This window comes from Coregonus clupeaformis, chromosome 10, assembly GCF_020615455.1.
Source record: "Coregonus clupeaformis isolate EN_2021a chromosome 10, ASM2061545v1, whole genome shotgun sequence".
NCBI classification, from domain to species: domain Eukaryota; kingdom Metazoa; phylum Chordata; class Actinopteri; order Salmoniformes; family Salmonidae; genus Coregonus; species Coregonus clupeaformis.
This window is the reverse complement of record NC_059201.1, coordinates 13,100,713-13,118,685: the sequence shown is the minus strand read 5'-3', so window position 1 is coordinate 13,118,685 and position 17,973 is coordinate 13,100,713. Positions and strand designations below refer to the sequence as shown.

The 17,973-nt window shown below is 43.6% G+C and overlaps 1 protein-coding gene across 2 annotated transcripts in view; it reads right to left on the bottom strand.

Moving 5' to 3' along the window:
• Window positions 1–17,973, bottom strand: part of LOC121574752 (rho guanine nucleotide exchange factor 3) — a 57,851-nt gene that overhangs the window by 7,044 nt on the left and 32,834 nt on the right. Inside the window, exons 1-6 of one of the 2 annotated variants that reach the window (XM_041887307.2) lie at window positions 15,451–15,798; window positions 6,905–7,012; window positions 5,995–6,171; window positions 4,508–4,570; window positions 3,118–3,214; window positions 2,651–2,727 (exon numbers count right to left, since the gene is read on the bottom strand). In XM_041887307.2, the coding sequence (XP_041743241.1) occupies window positions 2,651–2,727; window positions 3,118–3,214; window positions 4,508–4,570; window positions 5,995–6,171; window positions 6,905–7,012; window positions 15,451–15,558 (630 nt within the window). In that variant the 5' untranslated portion in view covers window positions 15,559–15,798. Of the gene's footprint in view, window positions 1–2,650; window positions 2,728–3,117; window positions 3,215–4,507; window positions 4,571–5,994; window positions 6,172–6,904; window positions 7,013–15,450; window positions 15,799–17,973 lie in introns of those variants that run through there. The other variant, XM_041887308.2, reaches the window with a different exon arrangement.

The following is a 17,973-nucleotide window of genomic DNA, read 5'->3' as shown; positions in this document are numbered from 1 at the left end:
CACAACACCGCAGGGTCAGACGTATTACCAGGACTTGTACTCAGAGCATGTGCTGACCAACTGGCAAGTGTCTTCACTTGCCAGTTGAATGCTGTTCAATGAATGCTGTTCATTGACTACAGCTCAGCGTTCAACACCATAGTGCCCACAAAGCTCATCACTAAGCTAAGGACCCTGGGACTGAACACCTCCCCCTGCAACTGGATCCTGGACTTTCTGACGGGCCTCCTCCAGGTGGTGAGGGTGGCAACAACACATCTGCCACGCTGATCCTCAACACAGGGGCCCCTCAGGGGTGCGTGCTTAGTCCCCTCCTGTACTCCCTGTTCACCCACGACTGCGTGGCCAAGCACGACTTCAACACAGTCATTAAGTTTGCTGATGACACAACGGTGGTAGGCCTGATCACCGACAACGATCTGACAGCCTCTCCCTCAACAGGACAACAACCTCTCCCTCAACGTGATCAAGACAAAGGAGCTGATCGTGCACTACAGGAAAAGGGTTAGAGGTACATACAGGTGCGCCAAGTCTAGGTCCAAAGGCTCCTTAACAGCTTCTACACCCAAGCCATACAACTGCTGAACAGTTAATCAAATGGCTACCCGGACTATTTGCATTGCCCAACCCCCCCTCCCTCTATTTTTACACTGCTGCTACTCGCTGTTTATTATCTATGCATAGTCACTTTACCCCAGCCAACATGTACATAGTACCTCAATTACCTTGACTAACCTGTACCCCAACACATTGACTCGGTACCAGTACCCCCTGTATATAGCCTCATTATTGTTATTGTATTACTTTCTTTTTTACTTTAGTTTATTTAGTAAATATTTTCTTAACTCTTATTTTTCTTAAAACTGCATTGTAGGTTAAGGGCTTGTAAGTAAGCATTTGACGGTAAGGTCTACACCTGTTGTATTTGGCGCATGTGACAAATACATTTTGATTTTATGATTTGATTTAAGTATGCTGCAGAGCTGTCTGACGGAAATAATTGTACTAGTTCTTCAAAGTAGATAAGGCATACTTTCACGAACTGTCTCTATGTCGCTGTGTTGTGTACATTCCTCTCTCATGCAGTCAGTGTGTATCTAACCTAACTTAGCAGACGTAAAAGTGTATCCATCTCTGTCCGAGCTGGAAAGAACAGGCACAATGGATTATGGTCATTGTAGTTAATTACCACGTTTCTGAACAGAACTAGCATGAATATTTGCTTAGTGAAAACTACAACTCCCTTCAGCCGAGCATCCCACATCGTTTTTGACTTGATTTCTCTCGTGAATGATTTGATTTCTCTCTAGAGAAACAGCGCGCTGTGCTCACAAAAAAAAACAGAACTAAATGGAATTCAAGTAATTGAACTGACGTTAGTCAATTAGTTGTTGAAAAACCGAAACCCCCCAGAAATGTTAATCTCTCAGCACTAGCGTTCCAGTTCTAGCTCTGTGTAGGTCTACCATACAACACGTCTCTTCATCTTTAAATGGACCTCCAGATCTATTCAATATACTGTACCTGGTCTACATCACATTGAACACTATAGGAATGTCAGTGGGCTGGTGCAGTCAGAGCCAGAAAGATGTCAGTGTTAATGTAACCGATAGATAAACCAAGGCATAAGCCAGGCCATCTACCATGGAAATGGGACATATTTACTCTATTATGCAACCATATTGACATCTTTCCGCGGTGGAGCAGAGTTCAGAGGAGAGGTGGACTAGGGCAAGTAAACAGCTGAGAAGCAGAGGAGCGGAGGAGGCTCTCCGCGTCCCCGTCAGGCATGCATTGTTCCCCTCCATAACTACCTAGTGTAAACAGGAAGTAGGGATGGAGGGAAAGGGATGGAGAGGAGCTGCTCAGCATCCTTACACTAACACACTTCACAGCACTGCAGAACTAGCCTGGTTCCAGCTCTGTGTCCAGCTAAAGTGTTACTGCACGCATTCTGAGGAAGTTATCATTGCATGTTACTTAAGAGCTTTGTTTTAACCTCCACACAGGGTAACCTGACTCCACACCAAAAGAGGTTCATCTGGGTTCAACAGCTACTGTTGTTGTGTGAACCCCAGAGGTCAACTTACAGAGCTCTGAGTACACACACACACACACACACAGAGAATCAAAAAAGAAAACTGGGCCAAAAGGTCCTTAAAACACAGGGGATTTATCGGTTGTTATAAGATAGCTACATTATGGAAAACAAACAACATCGCAGGCTGCCTCGTAAACTAGCTGTTTTGGGGTTCTGGATGGCTGAAGTCCTTCCTCAGAAAGTAAATTGATGCTGTTGAAAGGAAGTGACACAAAATTCCTGCTAATCCTGACCAGGCCAGTCACCCTGATTAATAGACTAAACTCTGTAACTACCACAACTCATCTATGTAACAATTCAGGTCATACCCCTCTTCTCTACCTTGTTTCAGAAGTACATGTTGCTGACTGTTAGATATCCCCACCTTGGGCATGTGTAGTATGAACGTACAAATGCCTGATTTCTAGAAAAGTAAAATCTGCATTAAAACTGTTATATAATACAGTTGATCTATCCGTTTTTCCTGTTTAGGTCATATGGACAGGAAACCCTCACCGCCCTATATGATTATAACAGCATTATAACACAGGCGGATATAGATGGTCTTACCCAGTCCACTAGGATGTGTCCCACATTTTCTGTAGAGCCGTCTGGTTTCCTGGCCTCTCGCAGTCGACTCAGCAGATCTGATGGATGAGAAGGAGGAGAGCGCTCAGCCTCTGTCTATCGGCTCTTTTAGGTGTAAGAACTCTGTGTGTGTGTGTGTGTGTGTGTGTGTGTGTGTGTGTGTGTGGGTGGATGTGTGCCTGTGTGTTTGCGTGACTGTAATGATAATAATATGCCATTTAGCAGATGCTTTTATCCAAAGCGACTTACAGTCATGCGTGCATACATTTTTGTGTATGGGTGGTCCCGGGGATCGAACCCACTACCCTGGCGTTACAAGCGCCGTGCTCTACCAGCTGAGCTACAGAGGACCACTGTGTGTGTGATGGCTTCTGTGTTTGTGTGAGCAACTGTGTTTCTTTGCAATTCCCTATCCTGTGGTTCTACCCTTTGCAAGCTTCCGTTCTCACCTTCATGCAACGGAATGAGGGAGTCCAGGGTTCCGAAGATCTGGTTAAGGTCATGCTCTGTCATAATGGACAACTTCAGCATAGGGTCATGGTACGCCTGCAGGTACAGAGGAAGGAGAACGGTTAAGTTAGAACAGTAGCAATGAAACCAAACTCTATTTATACACTATTTTACTCACGTGCTTTATAAGCATTGAAAGCTGAATCAAGAGTTTGCTCTAAAGATGGAAATACCCTTGGGGTTTATTGGTAGCTTATGACGTGGATATCTACAAGTGTAGCTCAGTTGGTAGAGCATGGCGCTTGCAACGCCAGGGTTGTGGGTTCGTTTCCCACGGGGGGCCAGTATGAAAATGTATGCACTCACTAACTGGAAGTCGCTTTGGATAAGAATACAATGGAAATGTAAAAAGTGTTTGACCCAGATAAGTTACTTGAGCCAAGCTCAGATGGATCATATAAACTACACACCCAATATTAGTAAAAAAAACACTTTACTCGCGTTCCAAAACAGCACTAAGAAAGGTAACTGACGTCAAATGGGACATGTCAAGAAGATATTAAAGATATTTTCAGAAACAGTATTGGACATAAATAGCCTAAACATCTGTTGGTGTCTTGTACCTCCATGCAGAACACGTGGACATTCACAGAACACGTAGCCTAATGGTCATTCGCAGAACACGTAGCCTAATGGTCATTCACAGAACACGTAGCCTAATGGTCATTCACAGAACACGTAGCCTAATGGTCATTCACAGAACACGTAGCCTAATGGTCATTCACAGAACACGTAGCCTAATGGTCATTCACAGAACACGTAGCCTAATGGTCATTCACAGAACACGTAGCCTAATGGTCATTCACAGAACACGTAGCCTAATGGTCATTCACAGAACACGTAGCCTAATGGTCATTCACAGAACACGTAGCCTAATGGTCATTCACAGAACACGTAGCCTAATGGTCATTCACAGAACACGTAGCCTAATGGTCATTCACAGAACACGTAGCCTAATGGTCATTCACAGAACACGTAGCCTAATGGTCATTCACAGAACACGTAGCCTAATGGTCATTCACAGAACATGTAGCCTAATGGTCATTCACAGAACACGTAGCCTAATGGTCAATCACAGAACACGTAGCCTAATGGTCATTCACAGAAAGTGCTGTGTGAGTAACAAAGTATTGGGAGAAACCATAAGCACGCGTGCGCACATACACACACACACACACACACACACACACACACAGTCTTAGGTGTGTGATTGTGGGAGCACAGGGGAAACCGGAGACTGGCTGATCACCAGCGTAGAATAACTGAGCTGTGATACGCTCAATGAAAACGAAAAAGGGAAATTATCTTAATTTGAAAAGCAGATCGTACCTTCTTGGCCAGCTTCAGATCCTCAATGAGATCCTGCTCCCCTTGAGAAAGCTCAAAGATTGCCTGCAAACACACAAAAGGAAGGAGAGAAAGACAGAATGGTGAAACAAGGGTCCTTGTTCAGTCAAACATTTCAGAAAAACAACAAGTCAATAGCTTCAAAGATCAAAGCTATTTCACCACCATGAACATTGAAAACATATACACATAATTTCTTTCTTTCATTCATTCTTTCTTTCTTATTTCTTTCTTTCTGTCTTTTTAGAAAAATGAGTACATGTATGAAATAACAAATGGCAGACTGACAAATCTAAAGGTCTTTGCAGAAAGATGAGCTTTCAACGCTTCGCCTCTCTACAGCCACAAGACTTCTGTTGGGCACACAGAGAGAAAACCACAAGACCCCGTTGACCCCTAAAAATGCAATACTTCCCAGTGGACAGCTGGGTTCTGTTGTGAACACCCTATCCCATATCTCCTGTCCTTTGATGTCTACTCTGTGTGGCCTGAGAGGGGGAGTCCCAGTTTTAGTGGAGGGGGGGGGGGGCATGTTTCAGACAGGCCTTCTAATTTTAACTGTTAAAACTGTGAAGTGATACTTGATCCCCTCTGTGACTGAGTCTAAGCCTGGGAGAGTGGAGGAGATCTCTAGGAGCAGAGAGAGAGAGAGAGAGAGGGGGGAGAGGGAGAGAGAGGAAGAGATAGAGAGAGGGGGAGAGATAGAGAAGGGGGGAGGGAGATGGGAGAGAGAGGAAGAGATATAGTGAGGGGGGAGAGATAGAGAGGGGGAGGGAGAGAGAGGGAGAGAGAGGAAGAGATAGAGAGAGGGGGAGAGATAGAGAGAGGGCAGAGAGCGAGAGAGAGGGGGGAGAGCGAGAGATAGAGGGGGGAGAGAGAGGGGGAGAGGGAGAGATAGAGAAAGGGCAGAGAGAGAGAGAGAGAGGGAGAGATAGATAGATAGAGGGGCGGGGGGGGAGAAAGACAGAGAGTGAGAGAGGAGGGAGAGAAAAAGAAGCAGCTGGGATGTTATTGGAGCCCCTCCACCTCCAAGCCACTCCTGACCCTGATGTTCCTCTGTAATTTGGCTGTGGTTTTCCCATCAGTGCTTACCAGGCAGGATCTGCTCATAGACTAGGGAATATCTCTCTCTGGGTTTGGGTTTTGCTATGGGCCCTTAATCTGAGCATCTTTCATGCATTCTAGGAGATGTACATCCTTGGTATAACTATGCTATTGCAGCGATGAGACAAGATCGAAATTGGGGAGAAAAGGGGGGTAAAATACAACAACAAATATATACAGTACCAGTCAAAAGTTTGGACACACCTACTCATTCAAAGGTTTTTCTTTATTTTTACTATTTTCTACATTGTATAATAACAGTGAAGACATCAAAACAGGATGATATAGTACAGTACTATATAGAAGCAGGTATTTCTATTGTTTTGTAACGGTGTTCCCATGGTAACCCTGAGGAAAACCCTTACCTCCTGGCGTTTGATTTCCTTAGAGGACAGCATCTGGTGTCCGAGCCGCACGTCAAAGGTCTCGCTCCAAAGCTTGCTGTCACGCCGCTTGGTGTTGGCTTGTGGGGCCGGCCGCGTCCATGGTCGAGGAGGCATGACCGTCTCTGTCCGACTCTCACTGCGGAAGCTGATGGAACGCTGCGGAATAGAGAGAGACACACAGGAGGGTGACTGATTGAGAGGAGAGTATGAAAAGACAAAAGATGAGAAAAATGTCCCTTCACAGGACAAAGGATCAAAGCCCTGCATCTGTGTACCATAAGGGATACGTCCCAAATTGCACCCTGTAGGGCTCTGGTCAAAAGTAGTGCACTATATAGGGAATAGGGTGCCATTTGGGACGTAATCGTAGAGGACCAGTGATAATCGGGCGTGAACGTTCCCACCTTTCAATCACTGAGCATCGTGTTGCATAATAACACTGGAGGGTGTCATCAACACCATCAAGAAGAAAACACATCACAACACGTATGAATAATGGATGCACTCACTAACTGTAAGTCGCTCTGGATAAGAGCGTTTGCTAAAATGACTAAAATGCAAAAATGTAAAATGTTACAGCATAACACATCATCAGCAAAGTTATTTAGTAGACTACATGTGGTGTCCATTGCATTGATTCAAAATGGCTGATATTTAGTCAGGATCATGGTGAGATGACAATGAGAGCTTATAAGAGGGTCATAAATGCTTATGACAAACCTTACAATGCATTATAACCACAGCATAACGTACTAAACCTGCAGGTCGTATTTGTGAAGTGTTATTAATGACATTTTTGTAATTAAGCATTTAGATACTCTTTATATGTACCTGCAGTGGTTGTCCTACGTGTTCGTATTTGTCAGCATAGTTATCTGTACTGTTGTACCTGCAGTGTTTGTCCTATTCGCTTCAGAGGAGCAGTCTTGACTGGAGGGATGAGGTTGGCCAGCGAGGTGACGCGGGACAGGGGCTTCCCCCGCTTGTTACTGGGCTCCTAGGACACAGTGGACACAGAGAGACACCTTGTTGTTAACACCCAGTCAGACACAAACATTACCAGCAAATAGAGGAAAGAAACATCCCATAAAAGTCCGGATAGAAGAAGACACGATGCTGTGAGGTCAGTACAGCAGTAGCCTGAGTGCCAGTATGTTTGTGCTACCATGCCAACTCCTTGTCACTCATGCCAAACAATGTACGGTAGTTTAGTACCTTCTGCCTCACAATCTCCATCGGAGCCCATCAACTCTTGACCAGAGCTTTAGGTGTGGAACAGGCTGAACTTAACCAGCGGTTTTGATGAGTTCTGTGATCAACACCAGGACTATCATTCTCATAGCACCTAATCATCTCTCTTTCTATCCCCCTCCCTCTATCTCTCCCTCTATCACGACCACGGAACCTCAGCCTTCCTGACCAGCTGTTGCATTGTTAACCAGGGGAACCCCCGTCACACCTACACACATCAACGCACTCTTCTCCTCTACTCTGTTCTCCTTTATGCCCTTCAAGGTTACAGTACAGAGATCCAGTCAGACAGGGTCTCCTGTAATCAGACCAAAGACACAGGTGTCCTGTAGGTGAGAGAGAAATTAAAGAAGGATGTACGGTCCGTACCTCCAGCACCTTAACCAGTGGGATGTGTGTATGTTTCCCTTTTTCATAGATCCCCTATTCCTTCCTTCCCTTGTTCTCCTCTCCCCTCAACAGGTTTATCAGCCTGTGCTGTGTGCCTTCACGGTCTCAGCTGACAAAACTCCTGTTCTGTTCTGATCGCGACAGATAATGTGACCTTACAGCAGGGAGAAGAGCTTTAGAATACCCTTCGATTCATTCTGCATCACTCCATCAGGATACCAGAAGAAGAGATCCATACTCCAGTGGTTGCAGTCAGTCAGAATCATCAGGGGAAAAACAGACTGACAGAAAGAGAATATCTGCAACCTGCAAACCCTCATGGTAGCAGCATTAGCACTCCATTCTCCTATCCTCCATTTCCCCTCTTCCCCTCTCCTGCTCTCTCCTCGTCGGTGCCTTTGCAGAGCCGCCTTGTGACGTCACTGCAGCTATTTAATCACTATTCTGGGAAAACAGTCTTTTCAGACCGAGTACCCCCTCTTCACAATTCACGCACGCCTGCTTCACACGTTCACACACACACGTTCACACACACACACACACACACACACACGCACGCACACGCACACAGACAGACACACGCACGATAGTTATGGTTATGCAGCAGAAAAGCAGAGCCAGTGTGCCTCACACAATATAGATAATCTATCTATTCCTTATAGATATTACTCAACTGGAGAGAAGTGAGTGACAGTACAAATCAGACTGTACAAATGGTGTCAATTTGAACAGTATCTACCATCTACTCACAATGGGATCCATTTCCAATTTAATCAAAGCCTACTTGCTTACTTAGACTGAATCCCAAATGGTACCCTATTCCCCTATATAGTGCAGTACTTTTGACCAGGGCCCATATTACTCTAGTCAAAAGTAGTGCACTATATAGGGCAGTGGTTTCCCAACCCTGGTCCTCGAGTACCCCCAACAGTACACAGTTTCGTTGTAGCCCTGGACAAACACACCTCATTCAACTCATTGAGGGCTTGATGATTAGTTGACAAGTTGAATACAGGTGTGCTTGTCCAGGGTTACAATAAAAACGTGTACTGTTGGGTGTACTGGAGGACCAGGGTTGGGAAACACTGATCTAGGGGATAGGATGCTATTTGAGACTTGTCAACAGTGAATAAGTACTGTGAACAAATGATGTTGTTCCAATACAACGTCCTCCATCATCTGCAGACTAACTGATTTCAGGTCTAGTACCTCAAAGCTCTGCTGCTCTGACCCCTGCCTCACTTAAAGCAATGACCTAAAAGATGTTACACAATCTGTTCCTGTGCTTTAAATTGACCTGCCAATCAATGTCATCGTCATCATCATCATCATCATCATCATCAGCAGCTCCTTCATTTCTTTACTACATCCCCTGTCTCAGTGAGAGGCTCTGATCTCTACAGGGGAGATAGATAGGACATAGCCAGTAGAGGCTCTGATCTCTACAGGGGAGATAGATAGGACATAGCCAGTAGAGGCTCTGATCTCTACAGGGGAGATAGATAGGACATAGCCAGTAGAGGCTCTGATCTCTACAGGGGAGATAGATAGTACATAGCCAGTAAAGGCTCTAGAGATATGACGAAAGACATATCAGACTATAGGAGAAGTTACTTCATTTGTTATCTCTGTTTACCACTCCCATCAACTGATTAGATACAGCAGAGCGTAGCACTCTTTCAAACGTTGTCCTCCTTTGTGCGTTTGACCTCATAAACTCTGAATGTCTTTCGTACATTGTCTTTTTCAATGTCTATATTTCTTTCCTTTTGTTTTGTTATATATTTTGACATCCCTTTACAGATGCACAAACAAACACATTCGGATACATGGTTTGGTTCTTCTAAAAACGAACAGACGTATAAACTAACCGTACATCATTATCTAGGTCTTCCATATGCGTAGCAACAGGAAGTAGAGGGCATTCTGCTGCCATGTCTACCTGTCTCCATAGCAACAGGAAGTAGGTGTGCTGAGGGTGCTGCAGCACCTTCCGAAAAATCACAATGGAAAATATAAATATATATATTTCACAAAAGTAGTGCGCTGGGCCTTTACTAGTCCTGTATTAGCAGACCGATATAGCCATCTGTAGTGCTGGCAAAATGCCGCCCCCAAAAAAAAAAAAAAAAAACATATTTCTGCGGCTATGCTCATTTGAAGTCCGATCTCAGAAAAACTCCTAATAATATAATTTAACTTAACACCTGTTGGAACTTGTATATCATGTTCCTATACTGGCCTGATCCAACTGGCCCACGGGGGTTAAGTTAATCATATCTGAACATGAGAGGAGCATAGCACTACATTACTACATCACTACACACACACGCACACAGAGGGTGAGATTAGTCCGTGGCGTGGGGCCCACAGCTCAATATGTCCTGATGTTGGTCTGAACATACCTCCAAGCTGCCTGTCCTGGATTGGAACTAGTAAATCAATACACATAGTGGTTTTACAAATTGGGTAATTACATGATGGTAGAACAACAGATTTTCAACACTGTAGTGAATTTTTTTTTGTTTTGCGGCAACTTTCATTTATTTTTCAAAACAACTTGTCTGTCTATCTAATGTCAACAAAAAAAGCAGTCATCGATTACCAGCATTAGCATCAAAAAGCAGATCTCATAGAAAAGTGCTAACCCAGTTAGCTGTCTCCCATCCACCCAGTTACCTGTGGCTTAGTGAACTACTGGCATGTTCAACTAGATGATAATAATAATAATAATAAGCCATTTAGCAGATGCTTTTATCCAACGCGACTTACAGTCATGTGTGCATACATTTATACGTATGGGTGGTCCCGGGGATCGAACCCAGTACCCTGGCATTACAAGCGCCATGCTCTACCAATTGAGCTACAGAGGACCATAAACATACAGAGAGGGAATCCAAGGGTCCAGAGATATATACATTAGATCAGCCAGCACTGGGGGAAGACAGAGACAGAGAGCTGCCTATAGCCTGTTTATATAAGGAAACAGGACAGACAAAAACAATGTATGGATGGAGATGGAGTTGGAGTGTGTGTGTGTGGGTGGGGGGGGGGTGACTATACCAGAAGTGATTTGTTTATAAATGTCAACATTTTTTTCAGATACACTCAAATCTTCATTTTTCACATAAACAAAAGCCAACATTCAACTACGCACAAAACTGCTACAACTACTAAAATTGAAAGAAAATGTGTTAGGTATTTAGGCACTTAAAAATACTTAATCATAATTTTTCAGCTGATAACCTTGCTCATTGAAACGTTAATAGAACACAACAAAAAAACAGATTTCAGTCAGAACACCTAGTTCTTCCCGGTAAAGTGAGTCAGTGACTAATAGGTTGGCACTAATCGCTGCTTATGGTCTGTTCATAGTTCATACAATCACTAAAGCACTGCCTGTGCTGGCTGGACTCCTATCTCCCTGTCACAGCCACAGCTGACATCCTGTCTGGCTGGCAAACTAACGCTATCCAGACGTGGCTGCCAGGTTCCCGGGCCTCGTGGTGCCTACAAACGCTTTTCACTGTAGTGGTAACCTGTATGGCACGACCTTTGTACCTTTAGTTATAGGTACATAATTGTATCCTTGCAGTTCGTACCTTAAAAAGAGACAATAGTGTACCGTAGGGGACAAGATGGTACAGGTACAAAAGCATCCCTTTGGAAAAGTTACACATTTGCCTTTTTAGGGTAACACTGTAGGGTGTAAAGCATTATTTGCATATTTCCCAGGGTGCCTTTCAAGTTAAATTTTGAGTTACGAGTACCACCCACGACTGTGTTTACTAGTGACAGACATGGTTGTTGCATTCAATGGCTTTCAGTCCTGTAGCCTTTCTCCAAAGTGAGTGCCTAAGATAATATTTTATCATTGAAATTAAACTCATTATGACAATATATTACATATATAATAGGGCCATACTTTCACAGTCTAGTTTTACCCAGTGGTCTGAAACTCCTGGTTTGCAGGTCATATCGGGCAAATCACAAAATTATATGTAATTCCTACTGGAATCCAGCCAGAGTTAGGATTTCCATTTTTTTTTTAAACTTTTAAATCACACGCAACCTGCATTTAGAAAATCGATAAAGGAAACGACCTAAATTAGAATAACCATGTCAGTAATGGTCCCGTGTGGCTCAGTTTGTAGAGCACAACAGAGTTATGCTGAGACAGCTGTTTCACTTTAAAATGTCTGTCAAACTAAAACCAATGATTGCAAAGTTAAACAAGCCATACAAATCTATATACAAGGACAACTTTTAACAATTTCCAAAACTGTGGAATTGCCCTTTCATATCTGAGCATGGCAGCCCCGCCAACCTCACTTCCATCCTCACCCCCACATCCACCCTGCCACCCCACCTCCACCTCCACCCTGCCACCCCACCTCCACCTCCACCCTGCCACCCCACCTCCACCTCCACCCTGCCACACCACCCTGCCACCCCACCTCCACCCTGCCACCCCCACCCTGCCACCCCCCCCACCTCCACCCTGCCACCCCCACCTCCACCCTGCCACCCCACCTCCACCCTGCCACCCCACCTCCATTCCATTGTTATTGGCCAATTAACCTAGCTGAGTCACTGCTGCAGCTCTGTCCTGCTCTGTTCTCTAGAGATATGTTTTATTTCTGATTGTGTGAATAATCTGATGCTGATGGAAAACGTTAAAGTGTGAAAGCGGCTCTCCAGATGATTAATTCAAAACTGATTGTACATGGGAATTATGTCATAGAATGAACATTGATTGTTGTTTTATCTGGGGTGGCAGGTAGCCTAGTGGTTAAGAGCCTTGGGCCAATAACTGAAAGATTGCTAGTTTGAATACCTGAGCTGACTAGGTGAAAAAGCTGTCGATGTGCCCTTGAGCAAGGCACTTAACCCTAATTGCTCTGGATAAGAGCATCTGCTAAATGACTATGGGTTCGATCCCCGGGACCACCCATACACAAAAATGTATGCACGCATGACTGTAAGTCGCTTTGGATAAAAGCGTCTGCTAAATGGCATATTATTATTATTATTATTATTATTATTATACTGTGTGACTCTCATGTCAGAGGCTGCTGACACAGGGATCCACAGTAGCTTAGCTGTTCTTCTGAGCTTCCTGTTAGAATGAGCAATAGGAACACTCATGTTGTGTTGTGGGGGGTCCCAGTCCCCATCCTAGCCCCAGCCCCCGTCCCAACATTGCCACAGGGGTTCTCTCTCTCTACTGTTATAAAGGCCAGGGTATTAGCAGTCCTTTCAGTGAAGACATGACTGTTCCTCTCTACAGTATTGACCTGAGAGGAGTCTTGACTTTTCCAGGACAGGACAAAGACTTGGGGGCAGACAGCTTGGATTAGTTCTGTATCATCATGCTGCGTTGACTCACTCGATCAGAGTCAGACCCTCTTTTATACAGCAAGGCACTTAACCCTAATTGCTCCTGTAAGTCAATCTGGATAAATGACTGCTAAATGACTAAAATGTAAAATGAAACAAACACTTCAGTCAGAGCTTCATATCGCCAGAAAAGGCAGCATTCACCATAATAATAACAGCAGTAATTCAGCATCTACCTCCTTATCTGCAGAGGAAAAGTGGAAAAAGCACATTTTGTTCTCTCATAGTACCTATATTAGCGCATCAGACAGAATAGAGTTTTCCAGTCCCAACATTAATATTTTTTATTATTTTGAATTGCTCCTGCTGATTTATAAAACCCTGTTGGCCTCACTCCTCCCTATCTGAGATACCTACTGCAGCCCTCATCCTCCACATACAACACACGTTCTGCCAGTCACATTCTGTTAAAGGTCCCCAAAGCACACACATCCCTGGGTCGCTCCTCTTTCCAGTTCGCTGCAGCTAGCAACTGGAACGAGCTGCAAAAAACACTCAAACTGGACAGTTTTATCTCCATCTCTTCATTCAAAGACTCAGTCATGGACACTCTTACTGACAGTTGTGGCTGCTTCACGTGATGTATTGTTGTCTCTACCTTCTTGCCCTTTGTGCTGTTGTCTGTGCCCAATAATGTTTGTACCATGTCTTGTGCTGCTGCCATGTAGTGTTGCTACCATGTTGTTGTCATGTTGGGTTGCTACCATGTTGTTTTCATGTTGAGTTGCTACCATGTTGTTTTCATGTTGGGTTGCTACCTTGCTGTGTTGTCGTGTGTTGCTGCCATGCTATGTTGTTGTCTTAGGTCTCTCTTCATGTAGTGTTGGGTTGTCTCTCTTGTTGTGATGTGTGTTTGGTCATATATATAGCCATATCTCAGACTGCCCATCTTAATCTTTTATTTTTATCGGCCAGGCTGAGATATGGCTTTTTCTTTGCAACTCTGCCTAGAAGGTCAGCATCCCGGAGTCGCCTCTTCACTGTTGATGTTGAGACTGGTGTTTTGCGGGTACTATTTAATGAAGCTGCCAGTTGAGGACCTATGAGGCGCCTGTTTCTCAAACTAGACACTCTAATGTATTTGTCCTCTTGCTCAGTTGTGCACCGGGGCCTCCCACTCCACTTTCTATTCTGGTTAGAGACAGTTTGAGCTGTTCTGTGAAGGGAGTAGTACACAGCGTTGTACAAGATCTTCAGTTTCTTGGTAATTTCTCGCATGGAATAGCCTTCATTTCTCAGAACAAGAATAGACTGATGAGTTTCAGAAGAAAGTTATTTGTTTCTGGCCATTTTGAGCCTGTAATCGAACCCACAATTGCTGATGCTCCAGATAATCAACTAGTCTCAAGAAGGCCAGTTTTATTGCTTCTTTAAATCAGCACAACAGTTTTCAGCTGTGCTAACATAATTGCAAAAGGGTTTTCTAATGATCAATTAGCCTTTTAAAATGATAAACTTGGATTAGCAAACACAACGTGCCATTGGAACACAGGACTGATGGTTGCTGATAATGGGCCTCTGTATGCCTATGTAGCTATTCCATAAAAAATCAGCAATTTCCAGCTACAATAGCCATTTACAACATTAACAATGTCTCCACTGTATTTCTGATCAATTTGATGTTATTTTAATGGACAAAAAAAATGCTTTTCTTTCGAAAACAAGGACATTTCTAAGTGACCCCTTTTGAATGGTAGTATATATACACATATATATACACATATATATATATATATATATATATAAACATCTTAATCCCAGCCCCCGTCCCTGGAGGAGGCCTTTTGCCCACCATGTTCACCACTGTGAAACGCTAAAGGACAAAACAATATAAATGAACATGTGAAACTGGCTTTGTGGTTAAGTTGAGAAGTTGAAATGAGGAGACTGACCAAACATCAGCTGTGAGACTTCTGCTCTGATATCAATTTGCTCAAATGACTGTGTTAGCCTGCTGAGCTAAAGTCTAGAGTAGACGTTAGCCAACAGGTCTCAGGCAATGGTTTTACTCAAGACTCATTTAACTCCCTCAAAACTACTGTTGGGTTACATTTACATAATAGGACGTCAGCAATGTATTTATATACAAAATAATACTCCATACTTCAAAAGCAATAATAGCACTACCAACAATGTGATTCACATGGGAAATAGTTGTGCAATCATCAGTGCAAATGTGGCATTAAATGTCTTCAAATCCTTCAGCCGATACTATTTTGTCAACATTCCATAAGTGATTACATTTAACTTTTGCAACATTGTTTCATTAAATATCCACAACAAGCCAGTCTGCACATCACTCGCTGTCAGTGTTGCCTCCACTTCATTTCACCATACAGGAAAATGTATGCAATTTATAAGAGTTATATCGCATATTAGTCATTATCTACATACCTCCACTTCTTTAGCCGGATGGATGTTGCTGCTGACTGTCTGCACCTCCGGAGAGCAGTTCGCCCTCTTAAAGACGAGGTAATACTGGTAATCCTTGGCCACCACCATGCTGTCACTTTCCCCGGCCACGGAGCTTGTGAACGCGGCAGCGTAGTCACAGACACGGTCTAGTCTTCCAGCAGCTATTGTGCTCGCTAGGGCTGCTCGAAGTCAAGTTCCAGTAATGTAAAATCTAACCGCTCTTCCTGCCAACTCATCCCGGCGCGTTGTGTCCGTCTACTCTACTGCTGTGGAATCCGCGATTGCCAGTAGAGAGAGCCTCTGTGTCAGTAAAAATTATCCTGCCGTGCGCGCTCAGCGTGTATTGTTATCTCATTGAAACCGAGGGGAGGGTCGTCAAACTTTGTGTTTTTTTATTGGGCACAGGGGAAGGAGGGGCACTTTTCCCTGGTTTATTTGCAGGTTTTACTATACATTTTCTTTCATCCTAGTCAGATTTCCTTATCTGCTTGCATGTGCCTCCCCTAAATCAAGGTGTTTTGGTACTTCCCTTATGCACTATGCTTTTCGGAGCACTAACGAAACCACAGGTCAATATAGTGTACCAGTCTGTCTATCCTGCCCTCTATCCACCATTCTTAGTGACAGTAGTGCTTGGTGGATCGTTTATCCAGATCTGCAATAGGCTAACTAGCATCATACCACACATAAAAGCATTCAAAGCTGCACCACTTTTCAATATAAGCAGAGAGGCCAGGTGTGTCATTGTTCATGAAAGAAAATGTCCCCTATTTATCCTGTTTAGGGACAATACAATTATCCTACCTACACTAGCCTACAACACCACAATGCAATGAATAATTGCATTATTGTTTTCAAGTGAGTACAATTCTACTCTAGGCTGTAAACTGCAGTGAAAATGTCATTTGAATAACCGCACAAAAACCCTGTGATTTGAATATTTAATTCCACTTGGATCAGTTGTGGGTTTGCTCTTAATGTTGGGGGGGGTGCATTTTTTCTCTATGACACCTTGAGTTGGACCAGTCCCCCCACCCCAGCTCAGCTCCACACATATAAAGTAAAAATAAATAAAGTTTGACAACCCTCCCCTATTTTGGATAAAATAAAAAAAACACAAAGTTTGACAACCCTCCCATATTTTGCAGTATGGAAAGCCATATTATCCTATTTAACATGAATCAGAAAACGCCTAGGGACATAAACCTTGAGACCTAACTCTGACTGCTCCACCTGGGGTACCTTGCCTTGCATGTTGTGTTTTATGATTTGGTAAAATTATAGAAATAAAACCAGAGAAAACAACAACATTCAGTAGCCCTTTCCTGCTCTGACCTAGTGGCCTCATGGGTGGAATGATATTAATATTATATTAAGAAACATTATTTTTAAAACCCGCAGAAAATCAGGTGTTGCTATGTCAAATGGTTTTGTTATATTTCAATCTTCTGTGATGTATATAAAGTGTAATATTGGGATGCAAACTGAAAATGTTATACATTTCAACTCTATATCTGACATGGTACAGGTGTCTTCTTTTTGTTAAGCCCATAACCATGTGTGTGAGGTGTATACTTTTGTTTCAAAGTAGATTTGTTTAAGACTACCAAGAAACACTCTGTGTGACCCTGATTTTGCCCACTGCAGTAAAAGGTTAATTAAATCCCCAGCAGCTACCTGTGCACAGTGCATACTCCTGTTTCAGAAAGCAGAGGTGGGGTGCCTTGCTTTCCCTTGCATGTTGTGTTTTATGATTTGTTAAAGTAATAGCTCTCCAAAAAAGCGGTTCCCAAATCCAGTTTCAGACCAGCAGGAAATTGATCGCACTTTTAAGAGTCTTTGTTCTGGAGGGGTTGAGAAGTTCCTGGCTTTGTGTTTTTCTATAAGACCAGGGAAGTGTGTAGGCTAGGGGCTAGGCCAGGGGGAGGAAGGTGTGTTGTGTGTGTTGTGTGTGTGTGTGTGTGTGTGTGGACCAGCCCGGCACCTGCCAGTCCTCTCCCCTCACACTCGAGCCAAGCTACTGCCTGGCTGTAAACAAACGCTGGCTTTCACATTGTCACTCAACGAAGAGTCACTCAAACCTAACGGCCCCTGCCCTGCATGTTTAAAAACACTGGAGGCCTTAGTTCCAGTTCCATCCACGGTGCCAACAATCATACAATAGAAAATAGAGTTGGTCTGTCCTGACCTGGCTGGCTGGGAACTGTATTATAGGTTCAACTAACTCACTGACCCCTGGATTATGTCTGGGTCCAACCTGTTTGTTCCAAGATATATTCTAGTTTCCTGTTGTTCAGTATTCAGTGTAATAAATAGGTCAATGGATATTACAGGTGTACGTTGACTGATACAAATACAAACAGGATCTAAAACGGAGCCCAGCTGAAAGGATACTACCATAATCAGAAGTGATTGTGTACGGTATATGGAAGTGTTCGCTTTGGCTTATGAATGTGTTAGTCCATAAGACAAATATAAGCACCCACCAAATTATTATTACTT